Raw genomic sequence first — 21,408 nt, 5'->3', positions numbered from 1 at the left:
TATCATAAAAATCACACTTCATAACCGATTGCAATTGTATTATTTTTATGCCACCACTTAGATAATTCCTGCATTATAATTCTTGCATAATTAGCATGTGAATCAAACGACCCCTTACATATTTATATGAGAAAGGCAGAGGTTTATTTCTTTATATCGGGTTCGGGGAAGGGGTGCAGGGAGGCACTCCGGACACACAATATCATGATAAAATCACAGGTCATAACCATACAACAGAATTTCATGTTGTAGTATTTCACCTTCCTCCAGGTGCTGGTAAAGTTATATGGCTCATTATGCTATCAATATGGATACTGTTGTGTTCACTGTATTTGTAGCCGAATCCCATTCCCTCAGTACCCTGCAGTAAGGACTCTATCTCCTCTGAATTTTGATCGGTTTGAAGCCACGAGTGCTGCTTCAATCTTGATGCAGCTTCCAGTTCTGCTGCGACTTCCTTCATTGAAGGTCTATCTTCCCCTTTAATATTTAAGCACCTCTCTGCAAGCATAGTAACTTTTTTCAATTGCCCTGTGGCTGTATTTCTCTCATCAAAGACTATATTGTCGTCTAGAATATCGAACAAATGACCCTTCTCCACTGAAGATATGAAATATAGAGCTAGACTCCTCTCTTCCTCTGGTCTATCAAAACATAGAGCCTTTCTACCAGTTAGGAGTTCTACAAGCACTACTCCGAAACTGTATACATCACTTTTTTCAGTTAATTGACTTGTTTGCAAGTATTCAGGATCTAGATATCCTAGAGTTCCTTGAACCAATGTAGATAGCTCTGTTTGATCAGCAGGAACCAACCTGGATGCTCCAAAATCGGACACTTTGGCCGTGTAGTTTTTATCTAAAAGAATGTTGACAGACTTGATATCTCTATGGATGATTGGAGGGTAAGCAGCTGAGTGCAAGTATGAAAGTACTCCAGCGGTTTCTGCAGCTACTCTCAGACGAATGTCCAAAGAAAGAGTAGAGGCCTTCACTTTATCATGTAAATGTTCAGAAAGTGTTCCATTGTTGATAAATTCATACACCAATAGCGGAACTTCTGTCTCTAGGCAACAACCTAAGAGCTTAACCACATTTCTATGATTGATTTGGGAGAGGACAATGACTTCATTTATGAATTGCTCAATCTGATCGCGATTTATTACCTTAGATTTCTTGATAGCAATGATGCAATTATCTTTCAGATATCCTTTGTATACAGTTCCAAAACCTCCTTGACCAATAACTCTATCTCCGTCAAAGTCATTAGTGGCCCTTTTTAGCTCTTCGGCTGTGAAAATCTTTACTGTATTACTTGCTCCCTCTTGCCCTGTGAGTCGTTGCTGTAGAATTAATCCACCGTTTTCTTGGAAAAACTTCTTCTTCATCATTAACATCTTTTTCCTTTGGAATCCAGTGTATGACCAACCACAGACTATAATAACCAGAAAAGCAACTCCTACTGTAACACCTGTAATATAAGATAAATTAGAATAAAGATCTCAGATCCTCCAATATATATACACGTGTGTTTGTGGATTCAACATGACACAACTCTTTCTCAGTATCAAGACATTTTAGGTCGATACAATATGTGTTTCGTGAAAAGAAAATGGTTTCCCGTTTCAAATTTCTGTTATTCAGCGAAATAACAACTTTCAAGTTCAAAAAGTCCTTTTACTCATCATTACAGTTTGCCAAAAATTACTAAAGCTTTATATACTGGTAACCGAAGAAAATACCTAGTGAAGTCATTAATTGACATACTAGTAAATTTCATTTTTAAATGTTATAAGTTTAAAACTAAGTTGCAAACTAACCAATTCGACATGAAACTTAAATTGATACGGGAAAATTATCACCTGAATTAGAACAAGCAATATGTTACTCCCTCCGTTTCAATTTAAATGATACACTTTCCTTATTAGTCTGTTCCAAAAAGAATGATATATTTATATATTTGGAAACAATATAATTTAACTTTAAACTTGTCATTTTACCGACTTTACCCTTAATGATAAACTTTTATAACCACACAAAGCTCTTGCCTCTTAAGCTTTTAGGATCACATGTTTCAAAAGTCTTCTTTTTTTCCTTAAACTTTGTGTCAAGTAAAAAACGGAGGAAGTATGTACTATATTACGACGTGAATTCCAACTTATGCTAACTGCTTTAATTCACTACAAGAAAAATCAATATTTGTGATGGAAGAATCGGTCACAAATTTGAGCGCCAGGAGAACAAAACCATCAGAAATCCCCAAATTCCGTCACCAATTGATAAAACCGTCACAACTCCGTCATAAATATTCTCATCACAAATCTGTTTTTCTTGTAGTGTTTTTCTTTTTTTGTTTAGTTGTGCAAGAAATAATCCAACAAGTAGTATTTGACGGGCTTCTCCAACAATGAAGGATTACAATTAACCTGTTGCGTGCAAAATATCGAATAAGTTAAGAACGGTACCTATAACAAGAATATCATGAACTTTTCTCAGAGGATTGTCACGATTGCATTCAGTACCATTGCCACTGAAATTTGGAGGGCACGTGCATGTATAGTTCCCTTCTGTATTCTTGCAAATGGCATCTTTGGCACACCTATAATCTGGTTTTCGATCTACACATTCGTCAATATCTGCAGACTCGTCGAGCACAAAAATAAGATAACACAAACTATTAATTTGCAGAAAATAGAGTATCTTTACTCCTAATTATTTTGATTTCCTTTGAAAATTCAGCTGAACTGAAGAAAAAGAGAAGTAAATGGTGGAGGGTCGGAGGGCAGTTTTAAGGTTATAAGGTGTTACAATTAGTGCAGAAAGTAAACTAATACAGTATAACGAATTGTGAATGGATTCTCATTTATTTTAAATAGATTTATGTCCTGCAAATTTATTTTAAGGGAAGTCACAACAACAACATAGAATTAGTCTGCACCAACCAGAGGGAAAAACAAATAAAATTAAAACATAGCAGTAGAAATTTAATTAGGAGCTTCACAATTATGTAGAGTGGGGAATGAATTAGCAATATGAGAGTGTTCACATATACATACCTTGGCAACCATCTACCAAGTTTGGATTACCATCATATCCTTGCATGCAGAAACAACGATATCCATTTGAATTATCATAACACTCACTGTTGTTACTCTTACATGCATATGTTGTCGAGTTTCTCTTAGCCATTTCGCATGTTTGTCTACCAATTACCCAATCTAGCACAAGAGGAAGCTTCTTTTTTCTCTGCAAACTGCTAAGGTAATTCTTAGAAAATTTAAAAGCAGCTTCTTCAACTATAAAAGCAAAGCTGCATCTATCACTAGGCCTGCCTTTCACACGAGTATAATTATAATAGCTGCTTAGTGTTATCTTGACGTTCCATGCTCCCTTAGGGATGGATGTCTGGCAACAACCAACACCAGAACACTCACCATCATTAGCAACATCCTCAATACTATTACACATGGACATGCATCCTGTTATGTAGGAGTCATTGATGTTATAATAACCCTGAACAATAGCATATGTGTCACAGCCAACTGCGATGAACTTATTCGCGGTGTAGTTCACAGATAACAATGATGATAATGTTAAAATTGGCTTCTTGTTGTTCGCACTTACCCCATCATGATAACAATCTCGGGATATGAACTTTAAGACCTTAAGTTGCCCAGCTAGAGATATGTCTGCGATTTCAATAGTGCTATTTCCTAAAAAAGGCTTGGGAGGTTGAAAAGAGTAATTACAAGTGACAAGGAACTGAGGGTCTAGATAGCAATCTTGGGTCATCCCAAATGGGAAAGGGATGCTGACATTGCCACAACTTTCATTGCAGTTAGTTTTGGCAATTCTTGGTAGCATAGCAGAAAAAGATAGTGAAAAGCAAATTAGCACCATTAATGTGATAAGATCAAGTGCTAAATTAGGAACCATGTTAAAAGAACTATACTGTGGATATGTATGTGTGTGGTGATTTTTGATACTTGGATTCGCCAGCCCATTGATAATCCTTTAATAGATGTTTGTTGGAAGGACCAGGTCACAGAAATAGGGTGTCAACTACGTTAGAATTTTAATGTGGACTGTGTATAGAGAGTTGACTGACTTTATGCAGAGTGCAGACAGTTATTGAAAATATCTTCTTCTAGTACAGAGTATTTTCCGGAGATTAGTCAGTCAATGGCTACTTTTCCGTTTGGAGGAAGGTGAGAATGAGCAAGTGCTATCACTATCATGCTTTAACTTTTTATACTGGGTTTAATCATAGATTAAGTAAGCAAAGCTTCAGTGGGTATTGCACACTCCTACTAAATATACAGGAAATTATATCATGGCTAATTTTGTTAGAGGGTCGTGATTGTTATAAAATTTACCCTTTAATGCCTTCTTTGTAAGTGGTGCTTATTAGCCCAACTAATTCTGAAACTTGTCAATTCTAAAAACTAGCATGGACTCTTTCATTTCGGATACATATGTTGAGGTGTTACGAATATGCCATGACCACGTGAAATTTAGCTTTTTTTGCCCAAGTTGAAACTTAAACTAATAATTGATGAAAACACTCTTATTATCTTTTAAATCGGTGATATTACTATGTAATCAATCTTATTATTTGAGAAGCTGACGGTATAGGATAGACATATTATCTATTGTATACGGTCGAAATAGATTTCGGCCTTCCTACGTTCGATCGAGTTCAAGTGTTAACAAGTCGGAATGAGATTTTGGGAGTGAACTCCGAAGTCGGTACTAACGAGCCTCGAGCCCGAAGGTCGCTCGAGGAGTCAGCTCGATAACCCTATCGAGCCCGTGACCGAATCGATCCGCAAGGCACTGCTTCGAGGTCGAAAATGCGCGACGCCCATCTCGAAGGTCGAACTCGAGCCAAAGGACCCGACCCAGTAACGAGTTCGAGCCAGTATCGAGCTCACACACAAGAGCCGTTGCAACCGCACCAAGAGAGAGAATCTTGACGGGAATCAAGGAAGAGGCAAGTCATCATGGGCCTTCCACTGTATGCTTCATTTTATTATTTTTTGTAATGACCCTCTTCTATAAAAAGGGGAATCCTTGTAAGCTATGGAAGCAGAAAAGAAAAAACACACTGTAACAGAAACAACAGTTTCTCATATTGAAAGATATCCCTTTATGCTTGTTTTACTTTATCTTATTCATTCTTGTTGCCCACTATTTGTATTTTTATAGTCAAGAATACACATATCTCTTTTTCTATACACGATTTATATCGAATTATATCGCATATCCTTAGAACCATACACAAAATCTAACGTTATCCGATTTTTTCGGTAAACATCTATAATGAGCAAAACATGACCCAAGATCTTGTAAGTTTAACAACCTTTTTATTTTTCATTTAAGCAAAGTGAAATATATACTTCAAAAAGAAAAATGTAAAAATAAGGGGTCTATTTAACTATCACAAATTTTACATAAGACAATCCAACGCGTGTCTATTATAGTCAGCAAACAAAATAGTCATGTGGAAAAACTCCCTCACCTCCAAATGCAGCTGCCTAGTCACCCATCATTGCCAACCAAGCCATCTTTCTCCATTGACCCATCCTCAACACAACCTCCTAAAATTCCCAACTAGCATTATCACATTTTGTTTTTGTGTTCAAAATTTTTGGGTTAGGGATTCCAAAATCCATTCATAATTCTCATCTTGGGATTTCAAGAGGTTCCGGCTAAAATGGATTAGAGTTGAGAATGGTTCAGTCGTGGTTTTCTATTTTAAGAAATCGTTCTCATGTTTCGATTCTGTTCGATATTCTATCATCGGTCACTGCTCACCATTTCTTTTTTTTATTGTGATACAGAAACAAACTTTTTTTTTTTCGATTGGCTGGCTTTTAATCATCTCTTTAGGGATGATGATCATATAAAGCTAGCACAATGCATCGTAATTGTTGGACTTGTATGGGGGGGTTTTCGCAATTGTTACCCACTTTTTCATCATTTTCAGTCTAGTGTAACCTTTGCTTTAGCTGTTAAAGATGGTTTGCATCCTTTATTAACAGAACCCTTCTTGCGTTGGGTTTGTCGGCACCATGAATAGTTAAGATAGCACCGAGAAGAATGAAAAAGAAACTAAGAAAATGAATATAGGTTAAACTCTTTCTGTCTTTCTCTTGAGGTGAAAAGTAACAATGAAAAAAAATAATCTGTGAAAAGGATGGTGGCCGAGTAAACTAGGAACGACGGATAAATTGAAATCGCGACGGACGCAATATGTGCCTAGAAGAAACTAGAGTAAATGCGGGTTCTTTTAAAAATAAGCAAATATTATTATTTTCGCTCAATCCACGCGCTTAAGAAAAGTTAGGAACACTTTTTTTGCCATATCTCCATTTTGTGTTTATAGGAGTGTTAGGTTCTGCCCATTATTTTGTAAAAACTTTATTCATATCAATTTTTTCCCAAATAAACTTTTCGAAATCATTCTAGTTATGTCGGTTTTTCTTCGGTATCGATACGATTCGGTTAATTTTTGGTATTTTTTTAAATGTCAATTAAAAATCACAAGTAGAAGTAGAATGTAATACTTATATGTAGGGGTGTACAAACCGAACCGAAAAACCGCACCAAATCGAAAAGTCAAACCAAACCAATTAAAAAACCCGACTTGGTTTGGTTTGATTTGGTTTGGTATTGAGTAAGAAAAATCCGAACCAACCCGCCATATAAATATATAATTTTTATATATACTTTTAAGATTTTATATAGAATTTTCTTTAAAAAATGTCTAGAAATATCTGGGATTCTCTTGCGGGATATAAATTTTAATAGAATATGAAGTGCTCCATACAGATCAATGGGTAATTTTTAAATGTTTACTGATAGTAGGGGTAAATTTTGCTGGATAGATGTCACGACTCTAATTTTCCTCCGTAGGATGGCGTGATGGAACCTAGTATCTAAGACTATGCAGGCCTAAAAATTTGTGTAATAACTAAATATAAATGTGAAACTCAATCATTAGCAGCTGAAATAAATAAGAACTGCAAATTAAATAATTACAACTCCTAAAACCTGGTAAAAATAAGTCACAAGCTTCTAAGAGAAATACTAAGTGTCTCTATACATCAGAGTTTAAAGAGAAAAAGGAAAAATAACATAATAAGGAAAGATGGGGACTCCGAGGTCTGCGGACATTGGCATATGTACTTTGAAGTCTCCACGTACATGCTATCTCACTAGTATCTGGCCTGGTAAGAACAACCTGGATCTGCACAAAAAGATGTGCAGAAGAGTAGCATGAGTACACCACAACGGTATCCAGTAAGTGCCAAGCCTAACCTTAGTAGAGTAGTGACGAGGTCAGGTCAGGGCCCTACTGGAATAAAAAAGGAAACAAGGCAAAAGATATAATAATATAATGAAATGACTAAAAATTTAACAATGAGAAATTACAAAAAGGTTACTACATAGAAAATAGAGATTAACAACAAGGTCACTCCCAAGGACTCAGCAAGAACTGAAATTTTCATATTTAGCACGTGTACGCACTCGTCACCTCGTGTACACGGCACTCACACACCACAAATTATTACAACAGTACCAAATTTTAAGAGGATTTCCCCCCCCCCCCCCACAAGGTTAGACAAGTCACTTACCTCAAACCAAGCTCAATCGGTCAATAAGAATATCTTTCCCTCGATTTTTCAACTCTGATCGGCTTGAATCTAGCTAAAATAATTTCATACTATAAATATAACTACAAGAAACAAATTTAAATAATGAAATTATGACTTTAGCAAAGAACTGAGGATTCAACCCAAAATGTCGACCCGGGCCCACGTCTCGAAATCGGTAAAAGTCACAAATTACGAACACTCATTCGACCACGAGTCCAACCATACCGAATTTATCAAAATCCGACATCAAATCGCCACTCAAATCCCTAATTTAAACTCTTCAAATCTCTAGCCTCAAACTCCCAAATTCCACCTTAAATACATACAAACTAGGTGAAATATTCAGTGGGGAAAGAATAATATTGAATAAAAATGTTCACAAGTAGCTTACCTCAAGAAATCCCTCGAAAATGCTCTCAAAAATCGCCCTAGACCGAGTTTGCAAAGTCCAAAATGAAATAAATCTCGAACCCCTTAGGTTTTAAACACTGCCCAGGGGTTTTGCTTTGCGGTCCACTTAGCCGCATCTGTGGCACCTCTTTTGCGGTATCTCATCCGCTTCTGTGGAAAACGCTACGCTCCCTCGCGCACCTTTGGCCAAATCTCCCGCATCTGCGGGTGCGCTTCTACGAGCCCTCTCCGGCTTCTGCGACTCCAACTCAGCCTGCCCTTTTCCGCTTCTACGGAGGCCCGCACACATATGTGCCTTGGCATCTGCGGAAATACTTCCACTTCTACGACCATTGACCAAGCCCCTTCCATGTCGCACCTGCGATCTATTGCTAGCTTCTGCGAGCTCTCACCTGCAATAAGGGCTCCGTAGGTGCGATTACACCAGCAGATGCCCAACTTCAACATTTCACTCTACTCTAAATTCAATCCGTTAACTACCCAGAATCCACCCGAGGGCCCCGAAACCTCAACCAATTATACAAACTAGTCCTAAAACATAATATGAACTTAGTCGAGCCTTTAAATCACATCAAACAACACGAAAAATATGAATTGCGCATCGATTCAAGCATAATGAACTTTAAACTTTCAAACTTCTACATCTAATGCCGAAACCTATCAAATCAAGTCAGATTGACCTCAAATTTTGAACACAAGTCATAATTGACATTACGGACCTACTCCAACTTTCGGAATCGGAATCCGACCCTGATATCAAAAAATCCATTCCCGCTCAATCTTTTCAAAAATCCAACTTTCGACATTTCAAGCCTAATTCAACTACGAACCTCCAAATCACAGTCCGGACACGCTCCTAAGACCAAAATCACCCTACGGAACTATTGGAACCGTCAAACTCCATTCCGGAGTCGTCTTCACACAATTCAAACTACGGTGAATACTTAGAACTTAAACTTCAAATTTAGGGACTATGTGTACTGATACTGTAATACCAATACCGTACTGAAATATATATTATATTACACAAAACACATATTATTAATTATAATATAAATATAAAAAAAACTAAAATTTTACTCTCTTTTATTCTCTAAGTTCATCAATTAACTCTAAGTAAATACGAAGACATTTCTAATGATCAAATTTATTCCTTTATGTGCAGTTTTCTCTCTCTAGGTTGATATTTACTGGTTTTGGACAAAACTTTTGTCAATAAGCGTTTTTAGTTTTGTACTTTTGAGTACTTTAATTAAGAATATTATAGTCTCTGACTTTATGCACTTGTTAGTATTCAAATCGAATAAACCGAAGTTACCAAACCAAATAAATCGAAACTGAAAGGAGAAAAATCGAATCATACCGAATTTAATTCGGTACAGTATTGGTATAGCATTTTAAGAAACCGAATACCAAAAATACCAAACCGAAATGTCTAAATACCGTACTGTACCGATCGACGAACACTCATAGATGGAATAGTCTAGTCTGAAAGGTTTGATGGGGGAATTTTATCGATTAGGCCAAATGTAAGTGGTTACTTCTTGTAGTTTTCCACTTTGAATTAGGGCATCTTTCATCTTTCTATTAGACACTTCAATTGTACCTATTAAAGGGGTGCTAGATAGATATTTAAAAAATTGTACCGTACCAAATCGTTTTTAGGTTACTTTTAATAAAATCATAGCTTTATATATATATATATATATATATATATATATATATATATATATATATATATATAATTGTACCAATAATTAGGGTAGGATTTTTATTTTATAAAAATAAACCGAAAAAATACCGAACAGTATCGAATAAATTTACATGTGAAAAATATATTTATATATTAAGTTTAAAAATAATAATGTATTAAAATTTTCCCTGGGCCATGGAATTGTGAAAACGGTTACAAGCCAACAAATAATTAAACTCAAAATTCAAATTCTCAAACCTATTATGCTACTCCCACTGAAACTAAATTATTTCCATCATATTCACTAGCAAGACACAAAGTATTCTACAGATTATGTGTAGTAAACTATAATGTATTGAATATGTTTCTTTTCTTATGATTTAGATTTTTTCTTTTGAATATTTAATCTTCTATAGAGTTTATTCTTGAGTCTCAGCTTGGTTAATATCTTTTCATTCGTGTGATTTATATTTTCTTTATTTACGTTGCCGTAGAATAGTTGATGGATCTATACTTTGGTCATCTTTCATGTTATTTTAATTCATCATCCTTTAAACAGTAAAAAATAACTAGAGAGTTTTGCTAAGTTCGGTGTTTTAAAAGGTGTTTTCGGGGCGAGCCTTGGGACAGGCGCACCAAAAATGCCCTGAGACGATGGTGTGGGGCAAAAATCTCAAGAGGCATACACCCAGCAACTCCGGGCATACGTCGGGTGTTCGGGGCGTACGCCTGGGAGTTTGAGGCGCGTTTTTTCTTGTGAGGTGTAAGCCCGAGAGATTAAAAAAAATTTGTTGAATAAGTCCTTCATATAATACCCAAATTTTCAAAAGTTAGCTTCTAATTTCTCAAAAGTTTTAAAAAGGAACTGAAATGTATTACATTTAAAAGTCAAGACTTTTTTTTATTGATTGAAGCCCTAATTTATGATCTTCCCCAATTCTTTATCGTATCCACTAGTCTGCTAATATCTCCCAAAAGTAACGAATATTCAATTTTTTTTTACAAAATACAAAGAGAATTTCATTCTCTTTCATAGCAGCAAGTTCAAAGTTCAAATTGCAGGTTAGTCATCTTTTTTGTTCCTGCATGTAGAAAACTTTATTCTTTTCGGCTCAAGTTACTTGTACTTGTAAATAACGTATAATAGAAAACTAGTTGTTTTATGGGGATGGAGCACACTAATATATATATATATATACACACTCTAATTCCTTTTATTTAAATCACTTGTTATTTTTCTTGCTCCACTATTTTCAGAAATTACTATTGATATGAATGTTAAAGTTATTAAACTATGTAAATTATTCATGAATATTTTTAATTATCATTACACCCACTTCTCTTCTTGTGATAATGGGTTTGGAATTAGTTTAAAATTTTATTTATTTTTCAACCATTACACACCGTATAATTCAGTAGGTCTATTTATTTTGTATTATATCCATCTGCTCATCATGTATATACATATATATTCGAATATACTTTGTTATTGTCTGGTTAATATAGAGTTCGATCGACTAACTTAAGAGTGCACAATGCGTAGGAATTTGATTAAAGCAAAGTTGAATTCGACAATGTAAAGTCTCCAAAGAACTTCAACTTCTATCACTAATACTTGCAAAAGTCTCCATACCTTTGGTGCAACGAATTTATTAAAGTTGAGATGTTGTAAATACTTTTGGAATTTAGACAAACTACCTAATTTAGATTCTTCAATTTATTATACTTTGTTTACTAACCGTTATATTATGTTAAAATTATTTTCTCTTATTTTTTCAATTAAGAAAGCAGGTAAATGCCAATTATTTCGAAAATAGTAAATCAAGAAGATGAATAAGTGACTTAATTAAAATGACTTGGGAGATTCTGGGTCACCTGACATACTAAGGGGTAATTTTTAAAAGTTTGCTGATTGTAGAGGTAAATTTGATCGGATAGTATAATGATAGGGGTAAATTTGACCGAATAATATAACATATGTTAGATGTAGACAATATCCGAAAGTAAAAGGGTAAATTTGGACATTTTTCCTTTTCAGAAACTTACCAATTCCTATAATCTTTCTCTCTTTGTTCTCCCATGGCATGGCAGACATTAGTCTCACCATTTTGGTAAAACCTCGATTTGAAATCTATAGCTGGTACAAACCCATTAAATCTTTAAGCCTTAAACCTAGTTTTTTCTTCTATAGATACTTTCTTATTTTCACAAGAAAAGGGATAATTTTGAACATGGCAAAAGAAACTATCTATCTATCTTCACTCTCAAAAACTATCAGCTGCTTAGTCTTAGATGTAGCATCAGTATTTTAAAAGGCATTTTGGGGCGAGTCCTAGGGCGAGGTGTACCAAAATACCCCGAGGCGATAATGTGGGCGAAAGTCTCAAGAGGCATACGCCCAACAATTCGGGACGTACGCTCGGACATTTGAGGTGTGTTGTTTTAGTGAGACGTAAGTCTCAGAGACTTTTTTAAATTAAAACAAAATTTGTTGAATAAGTCATTCATATAATACCCAAATTCTCAAAATTCAGCTTGGTAATTACTCAAAAGTTTTAAAAAGGAACTGAAATTAATTAAATTTAAAAGTCAAGACATTTTTTATTGATTGAAGCCCTAATTCATGGTTTTTCTCAATTCTTTACCATGTTCGCTTGTCTGCTAATATTTCTCAAAAGCAACGAATATTCAATTTGTTATTTACAAATACAAAGAGAACTCTATTCTCCTTCATAGCAGCAAGCTCAAAGTTCAATTTGCAAATTAGTCATTCTTTTTGTTCCTCCATGTAGAAAATTGTATTCTTTTATACTCAAGTTACTTGTGCTTCTAAGTAGCGTATAATAGATTATTTTGACTAGATTTTTATGGGGATGGAGTACATCTATATATATATATATATATATATATATATATATATATATATATATATATATATATATATAGTTTTATATATTTATAGTTTTCTTCAATTTTTATGCAATTTTACATGTTTATAAATATTTACTGTAATTATATTATTTTATAAAATATTAAAAATTAAATACCTATGGGGCTTACGCCCCATGCCTCGGGGCTTACGCCTCGCTGAGGCATATGTAAAACGCCTCGCCTTACGCCCACGCCTTTTAAAACACTGCTCACTGTTACACCTTCATCAAGTCAAATCTATTTTTGTTTTATCCACTAATTCAGCAATAAAATCATGTTTAAATTATATAGGTTGTGTTAACATCATTACTTAATTTTTTTTTATGGATGCATACCTATTAATAACATCCAGAATTTTATCAATTTTAGGGTGTGTTTGGTACGAAAGAAAATATTTTCCGAAAAATATTTTTTAATTTTTCCATGTTTGGTTGGCTTAAATGCTCTGCAAGACATTTTCCTCATGAACTCATCATTTTTCTCTAATTGGAGGAAAATATTTTCCCTATCAAGAGAAGGGAAAACATTTTCCAAAACTCTTTTCCAACCTTCCCGCATTCCCCATCCCCACCAACTCCTAGCAACCCACCCCTACACCCTCACCCACCCCAACCCCAACCCACCCTCGGCCCACCTCCGCCCCCGCCCCCGTCCCACCCTAAATAGAAATATTATTAATAGTACTTTTTTTCTAGTATATTTTTTATTTGAACAAATGAGTATTTTTCTTTTCACGATGTTTTTTTTATTTTAACAAAAAAAGTACTTTCTTTTTATGATATATAAGAAATATTTCCTTTCATTTCAACAAAATAATGTAGTAAAAAGTATTTTCTTTTATTACAACAAAAGAGTAACAACATCAACCCAGTAGTAATTCCACTAGTGGGGTCTGGGGATGGTAGAATATACGCAGACCTTACCCCTACCCCATGGGTAGAGAGGTTATTTTCGGGAGATCTTCGGCTCAGAGATAAAAGAATTGTAACAACAACAGAAACCAGACAAATTGTATCAACACCGTAAGAGACAATAAATAAGTGGAAGGACAATGAGTATGTTAATAATAATAAAATTGAAAAACAATAAATATTGGAAATAAAATTCGTGTGATGAACAACAACCGCTAGCAGACCTAGACAAAATTCTATCAGACTAGCTGGAAAAATGCTCAACTATCCCTAACCTACAACTCTAACGCTCGACCTCCACACCTCCCTATCTAGGGCCATTTCCTCAAAAATCTGAAGTTGCGCCATCTCTTGCCTGATCACCTCGCCCCAATACTTCTTTGGCCGCCATCTACCACTTCTCGTACCTGTCAAAGTCAACCGTTCACATGTAACGACCCAATCGGTCATTTTGAGTATTACAATCTCATTTCTCCATTTACTGCTCAAATTGAACTTTACAGTTATAGTGTGACTTGCCGGGGCAATTGGTTCGGGTCTGGTGAATTTTTGGAATGAATTGGAACACTTAGTTCCAAGGTTTAAAGCTTAAGTGAAAATAGTGACCAAATATCGACTTATATGTAAACGACCTCGGAATTTAATTCTGAAAATTTCAATAGATCCGTATGGTATTTTGGATTTAGGAGTGTGCCCGGATATTTATTTTGAAGTAAGTAGTTAAATTTGGCTTGAAATGACAAATTTAAAGTTTGAAAGTTTGACCGGGGAGTTGACTTTGATATCGGGGTCAGAATCATATTCTGGAAATTGGAATAGCTTTGTTATGTCATTTATGACTTGTACGCAAAATTTGAGTTCATTCCAGATTAATTTGATATGTTTCGGCGCGAAGTTTGAAAGTTGAAAGATTTAAAATTTATTAAGTTTCAATTTCAGTTTTTATTGAATTATTAGATCCTTATTGAAATTACGGAACCATAGCAAAAAGAATCGTTGAATTCAGACATCGTATGAGAGAGTTATGCCTATTTCCGTGTCAGGACCGATTTTCCGTCGCCGCGAGCGCCCAGGGTAGCATGGGGTGCTAGCCCTGGTACTGAGAATTTTGGGATGCTGGAAACTGCGCCACAGGCAGCGCGCCATGCTACATGTGACGCCCGAAACAGCTGAGGGTCTATAAAACGAGGTTCTTGCCATTTTTACTCATTTTTGAGTTTATGGAGCTCGGTGTAGGCGATTATTGGGAGATTTTCACGGGAAAACATTGGGGATAAGTGTTCCTTATCCTATATTGATTATATTTCATGATTCCATATTCATTTACATCATGAATCCGTGAATTTATAAAAGAAAAATCAGATTTTTATAAAATTTTCCAAAAATATAAAATGAAGATTTGAAGGTCAATCCGATGTTGGAATTTTATAATTTTTGTATGGTTGGACTCGTATCGGAACGGGTGTTCGAATTTTGTAATTTTTGTCAGGTTTCGATACGTGGGCCCCACAGGCAATTTTTGAGCTAAATTCTAAATTTTTATGAAAAATTAGTATTTTCATATGGAATTGATTCCTATACCTCGTGTTGATTGTATCGAATTATTTTGACTAAGATTCAAGACGTTCAGAGGCCGAATCATGAGGAAAAGGTTTATTGAAATAAAGAATTTGCTTGGATTGAGGTAAGTAACTCTTCTAATCTTGGAATTGAGGGTATGAACCCTGAATATATGTATTTCGTGAATTGTTGGGAGGTGACGCACATGATAGGTGACGGGCGTGTGGGCGTGCACTATGGAATTTTCCATGCGATTTTATGAGTTAAAGAAATTGGACTGAAAAGCATATTAAAAATCATGTTGAGGCTATGTGCTAGTATTATTGGGACCCACAGAGGTCATATTGTGGTGAAATATTTATTTTAAAATGAAAATTTATACTCAGTCATATTCATTTCGTTGCATATCATATCTCAGTCTCTGTTGTTATTTATTGATATATCATATCATTATTTTTGGGCTATTCTCATGACATTGTGAGCCCATGAAAGAGAGACTAGAGAGATTGATGACTGAGGGAAGCCGAGGGCCTGATTGTGAGGATATTTTTGGGATCGGACTACACGCCGCAACATGCCATGTTTGCTTTATATATATTATACTATAGCACGTGAGTTGGCCGTGCGGATCTATATATTATACTATTGCACGTGAGTTGGACGTGCGGATCCAGATATTATTATAGCACGTGAGTTGGCCGTGCGGATCCAGATATTATTATAGCACGTGAATTGGCCGTGCGGATCCAGATATTACTATAGCACGTGAGTTGGCCGTGCAGCACGTGAGTTGTCCGTGCGGATTCAAATATAATATTATAGCACGTGAGTTGTCCGTGCTTATAGCGCTTAGGTTGTAGGAGCCCCTCATGAGTCTGTACACCCCCAGTGAGCGCAGTCGACTATAAACAGGGATCGGGTTGCACGCCGCAACAAGTATTGTGTAGTGCTGAGTGATTGAGTATAGTGGGAGAGAATGCGAGACAGTGAGATTGAGTACTCTGAGAGTGTGAGTACAATCTCTGAGATACATTGCATTGACATGCACACATGGCATATATGCATAGAGATGTGTTTTTCTCATGTTGTACGGTATCACATTATTCATGATTTCTCACACATGTTGACAGATGGACATAGTGATGCATTTGTTTTACACGGGTTATCTGGAAAGAAAATAAAACATATTATTTATTATTGAAAGTATTTTGGGAAAAATTATTGTTTTCAAACTTATTCATATTTTTGATAACTTCGGTAAACAATTTGGGTTTTAATTGATGTACTTGAAAGACATCAGAAGTCATGATTTAGCTGAGCATTTATTCTTTGAGTTACTTCTGGTATTATTTACTTATTGTTGTTATGGACTGTTGTGGACTATTGGTTTTGGACCCGACCTTGGTAGAAGCTCGTCACTACTTTCAACCTATGGCTAGATTTGTTACTTACTCAGTACATGGGGTCGGTTGTACTGATACTACACTTCTGCACATTGCGTACAGATGTTGGCTGATGTTGTTGCTGTGCTCGATGGTTGCGGGATTTGAAGATGTACCTGCATTCCTGTTGTAGTTGCTTCTTGTTCAGGGTAGCTTTAGATTTATAAAAGCTCTGTTTATGTATTATTCAAACAGACTATGTATTTATTTCATTTCCGCTTTGTATACTATATTCTTAGAAGCTCATGATTTGTACTACCAGTTCTTGGGGAGATGTATCGGTTTTAGATATTTTCTTTTAATTAATTTCATTGGAATTGGATAGTTGGAAATTGGCTTACCTAATGGGTTGGGTTAGGTGTCATCACGACTAGTGAATTTTTGGATCGTGACATCACACCTCCTAACCAGGGCATCTAGGCTCTTCCTTCGCACGTTCCAGTACCATCTAAGCCTCGCTTCTCGCATCTTGACATCCATGGGAGCCACGCCCACCCTCTCCCAAATATCTTCATTCCTAATCTTATCCAACCTAGTGTGCCCACACATCCATTTCAACATTCTTATTTTTGCTACTTTCATCTTTTAGATATGAGAATTCTTGATTGGCCAACACTCAGCTCCATACAACATGGCCGGTCTAACCACCGCTCTATAGAACTTACCTTTAAGTTTCAGTGGCACCTTCTTGACGCATAGGACTCCAGACGCTAACCTTTATTTAATCCACCCCCCGATACGGTGCGTGACATCCCTATCGATCTCCCCGTCTCCCTGGATAATTGACCCTAGGTATTCGAAACTCTCTCTCTTAGGGATGACTTGCATGTCAAGCGTCACCTCCATGTCCATTTCCCCCGACACCTCGCTGAACTTACACTCCAAATATTTCGTCTTGGTCCTACTCAACTTGAAACCTTTAGACTCCGGGGCCTGCCTTCATACCTCCAGTCTCTCATTCACACCACCTCTCATCTCGTCAATCAGAACTATATCATCAGCGAACAACCTACACCATGGCACCTTCCCTTGAATATGGTGTGTCAGTGCGTCCATCACCAGAGCAAATAAGAACGGGCTAAGAGCAGATCTTTGGTGTAACCCCATAACCATCAGAAAAGGCTTTGAGTCCCCTCCCACAGTCCTAACCCGAGTCTTAACTCCATCATACAAATCCTTTATCGCCCTAATATAAGATATTGGCACACCTTTCACCTCCAGGCATCTCCAAAGAATGTCCCTAGGACCTTGTCATACGCCTTCTCTAGATCAATAAATACCATGTGCAAATTCCTCTTCTTATCTCTGTACTGTTCCACCAACCTCCTGATAAGGTGGATAGCTTCCGTTGTAGAACGACCCGGCATGAACCCGAACTGGTTTTCAGTTATTGACACCGTCCTCTTTACCCTCCCTTTCACCACCATCTCACAAACTTTCATGGTATGACTTAGTAACTTAATACCTTTATAGTTGTTACAATTCTGGATTTCCCCTTTGTTATTGTACAACGGGATCATCGTACTCCACCTCCACTCATCTGGCATCCTCTTCGTCCTGAAAATAATATTAGATAGCTCAGTCAGCCACTCCCAACCTGCTCTACCCACATACCTCCAAAATCCTATTGTAATCTCGTCTGGTTCAGTCGCTTTGCCCTGGTTCATCTTACGCATTGCTCCCACGACCTCTTCCACCCACAGTTCCTAAAGTCTTGGTGACTCTCGGAGTGCCCCAATTCCCCTAACACGATGTTTCTATCTCCCTCTTCATTCAAAAGTCTATGAAAGTACGACTGCCATCAATACACGACCTTCCTCGTCTTTGATGCACCTCACTTGCTTCAAATCACGAGCCTTCCTCTCTCTCTCTTTGGCCAGTCGAAATAACTTCTTGTCCCCATCTTTACCCCCCCCCCCCCCCCAATTGCTCTTTCAGTCGCCCAAACGCAACCATCTTAGCCTCCGTGACCTCTACTTTCGCCTCCCTCCTAGCTTCCTTATATCTTTCTCTATTCGCGTAAGCACTAATGACATTCAAAGTACTCCTTCCAACTACTAACTTAATCGCCATCAATCTGTCACTCACATGCCTAACCTCTACCACTGACTCTCTAAGCTCCCTACCCACCAAAATACCCTCTACGTTCTTGCCCTCCACGCCTCCGGTGCACCACAACTTATACCCGTCGGTATTCTTCGTTTTCGATCCTACCCACCTAATCTCCTGAACACAAGCTATATTGACCTTTCTTTTCTGGAGAATCTTCACCAGCTCTATAGACTTACCCGTCAATGTCCCTATATTCTACGGTCCAACTCTCAACCTATAGGCACCCTTGTTCCACTTACCCCTATGGGCCCCGTCCCATCCCTTGACCCTTGCCCTCTATTACAATAAAAAGAATATTTTCCGAAAAAGGTGTTCACCCACGAACCAAACAAGGGAAAATAAATAATAAATTTACTCATTTTTCATGAAATATTTTCTAGGAAAGCATTTTCCATGAAAGATTTTCCATGGAAAGCATTTTCCTTCGTACCAAACACACCCTAAAACAAGTGTTTGGCATCCACGTTTTTAACTCTAGACACACATAGGCTGGAGTGCATGAATCACGATCTTCCCTCCAAATATTATGTAGAACAATATAAAATAATTCGGTATAAACGCGTTATTGTTCGAAATGAATCACAGTATTTTCACAATTCTTGACATTTTCCACTTAACCTATAATCTTTTCACATTGTTTGTTTTTTTAAATCTAACAATATCGTTTGTGCCCATTAATAGAAATTTGTGTTTTATCTTTTTCATTTTTTGGTTTTGCTAATTTCATAATGTCTATCTCACCGATAACTCTATTCTTTAATTTTGTAATTTCTTTGTTCCATTTTATTTTGCCTTCATACTTTTCGGTATATCCCAAAAAGAATGACACTTTTATATATTTAAAAGTAATTTTTTACTTTAAACTTTTTATTTTATCTTTCCGACATATTTTTTTATAGTCAAATGTCATGCGTGGCATGTTTAAGACCGTAATTAGTTCTAAGAGTTTTTGTTTTTCCTACAACCTTGTGCCTAATTAAATACTGCTACAAAAAATAAATGGTTGGAATATTTTTTACTATCTCTTCATGGTCATTTTTTTCATCACGGAAACTCTCTTTCATTCTCATTTTCTTCCTACAAACTAAATTACATTCATTTAATAAGTCATTGTTAAAACATTCTGAACTTTTATTTAATTATTGCTACCTAGAGTTTGACTGTTGGCTTAAACTAATCCAAGCTTAATTACGTATCTTCAGATTAAGTAATTATTAAGACACTATAAACTTGTATTATTGAACTGATAACTAAAACTGATCCAAAAATCGAAAATACAAAGACGAATTTCTAATTTTTTTTGATTTGTTGCTTAAGTTAAACCCTGATAATAATGCATGTTAGATTACTTGGTGATTGATGGGAGTATTTGAGAATTAAGAGGTTGTTTTGTCCCTCGTTGAAAAAATAAAGAAAGGAAGAAGTATTTAAAAGCATATTTTTGCCTTGTATAGTTATAATATTTTAAAAGATATTTTGGAGGAAAATTATAATGTGACCATATTATTAATAGTCAAGATTGAGCACTTGAGCACTTGTGGGCCAATTAAGTAGCCCGAAGTTAATATTTAAGTCACTTATTATTTTATAAATTAATTAAAAATGTTTTAAAATTAATTTCAAGAAAAATATTTTTAACAATTTTTTAAAATTCAAAGTAGGTGACGGTTTATGAAGAGATGAGTCTATTAGGTATTATAAATACCCATTAGGGGTGTTCAAAATCGAATCGAAATCGAAAATCGAACCACAAAAATGGCTTAATGGCTTATTGGTATCAGGTTAACGGTTTAACGGATGGGGAACGGATTGAATTTTTTTTATTAACGGCTTATCGGTTTGGGGACGAATTATTTAATTTAGTTAACGGATAATCCGTTAACCCGTTAAGAATATATATGTAATATATATATATATATATATATATATATATATTAAATAATAAAAAGCCCTTCTACACTTCCATTTCCAGTACTGGACCAGTAATCAATAATTCAGTATTACTCTATTAGACATTTAGACTTTAGAAACCCTAAGTCCTAACATCTAAAATTCTTAGCAACAACAATTCATAACACAACGGCCAGCCTCTCGCATCTCCCTCTCGACTCTCGACTCTCGAGTCTCGCCGACTGCCCGACTCGTCGTCTCGGCTCTCCTTCTCGTCGTCTTGCCTCTCCCTCTCGCCATAGCCCAAAGCAACAAATGGTAAGTTTCTTTTCTTGTTGATGTCTTCAGAATATTCAATCCTCGCTGTTGTTTACACCTTTAAAATCATAGAGCATCTCAAAGTATTCAGTCATTTCACGGATCTCCAATCACTCAGATTTATTCTGAAATTGACATTCCAATTGTTGTCTTCTCTGCCTTGTGTTGTTTTCATTACTTTTCTTTTCTTGTTGTAGTGACTCGTAGCATGGCTGAAAATATACAAAGTGGTAAGGTGATGGGTGAAAGTGGGGCTTCTAATTCAAATGCAATAAGTCAAGCTGAAACAACATAGTCAAATATAACCAAAAAAGAAAACAAAGATATGTTGTGTAAGATCATTTTACAGAAATGATTACTTCTGAAGGGAGTACAAAAGCAAAATATTACTATTGCTTTATTGAGTATTGTTTTAAAACCAAAGACGGTACATCGACACTTCTTTCTCATATATTTAAGTATCCTAAACGCCCTGCTATT

The 21,408-nt window shown here is 36.0% G+C and overlaps 1 protein-coding gene across 1 annotated transcript; it reads right to left on the bottom strand.

The window, feature by feature from the left end:
* On the bottom strand, positions 1-4,119 carry LOC107830571 (wall-associated receptor kinase 5). Its single transcript, XM_016658181.2, has 3 exons — positions 3,056-4,119; positions 2,465-2,635; positions 1-1,470 (listed from the first exon to the last, which is right to left on the bottom strand). Exons 1-3 carry the CDS (start codon positions 3,933-3,935, stop codon positions 257-259), a joined length of 2,265 nt encoding a protein of 754 aa, XP_016513667.2. The 5' UTR covers positions 3,936-4,119; the 3' UTR covers positions 1-256.
* Between the last annotated feature and the right edge of the window lie 17,289 nt (positions 4,120-21,408).

Source organism: Nicotiana tabacum, chromosome 15 (assembly GCF_000715075.1).
Source record: "Nicotiana tabacum cultivar K326 chromosome 15, ASM71507v2, whole genome shotgun sequence".
Taxonomy (NCBI): Eukaryota; Viridiplantae; Streptophyta; class Magnoliopsida; order Solanales; family Solanaceae; genus Nicotiana; species Nicotiana tabacum.
This window is presented reverse-complemented; position numbering and strand designations above follow the sequence as displayed.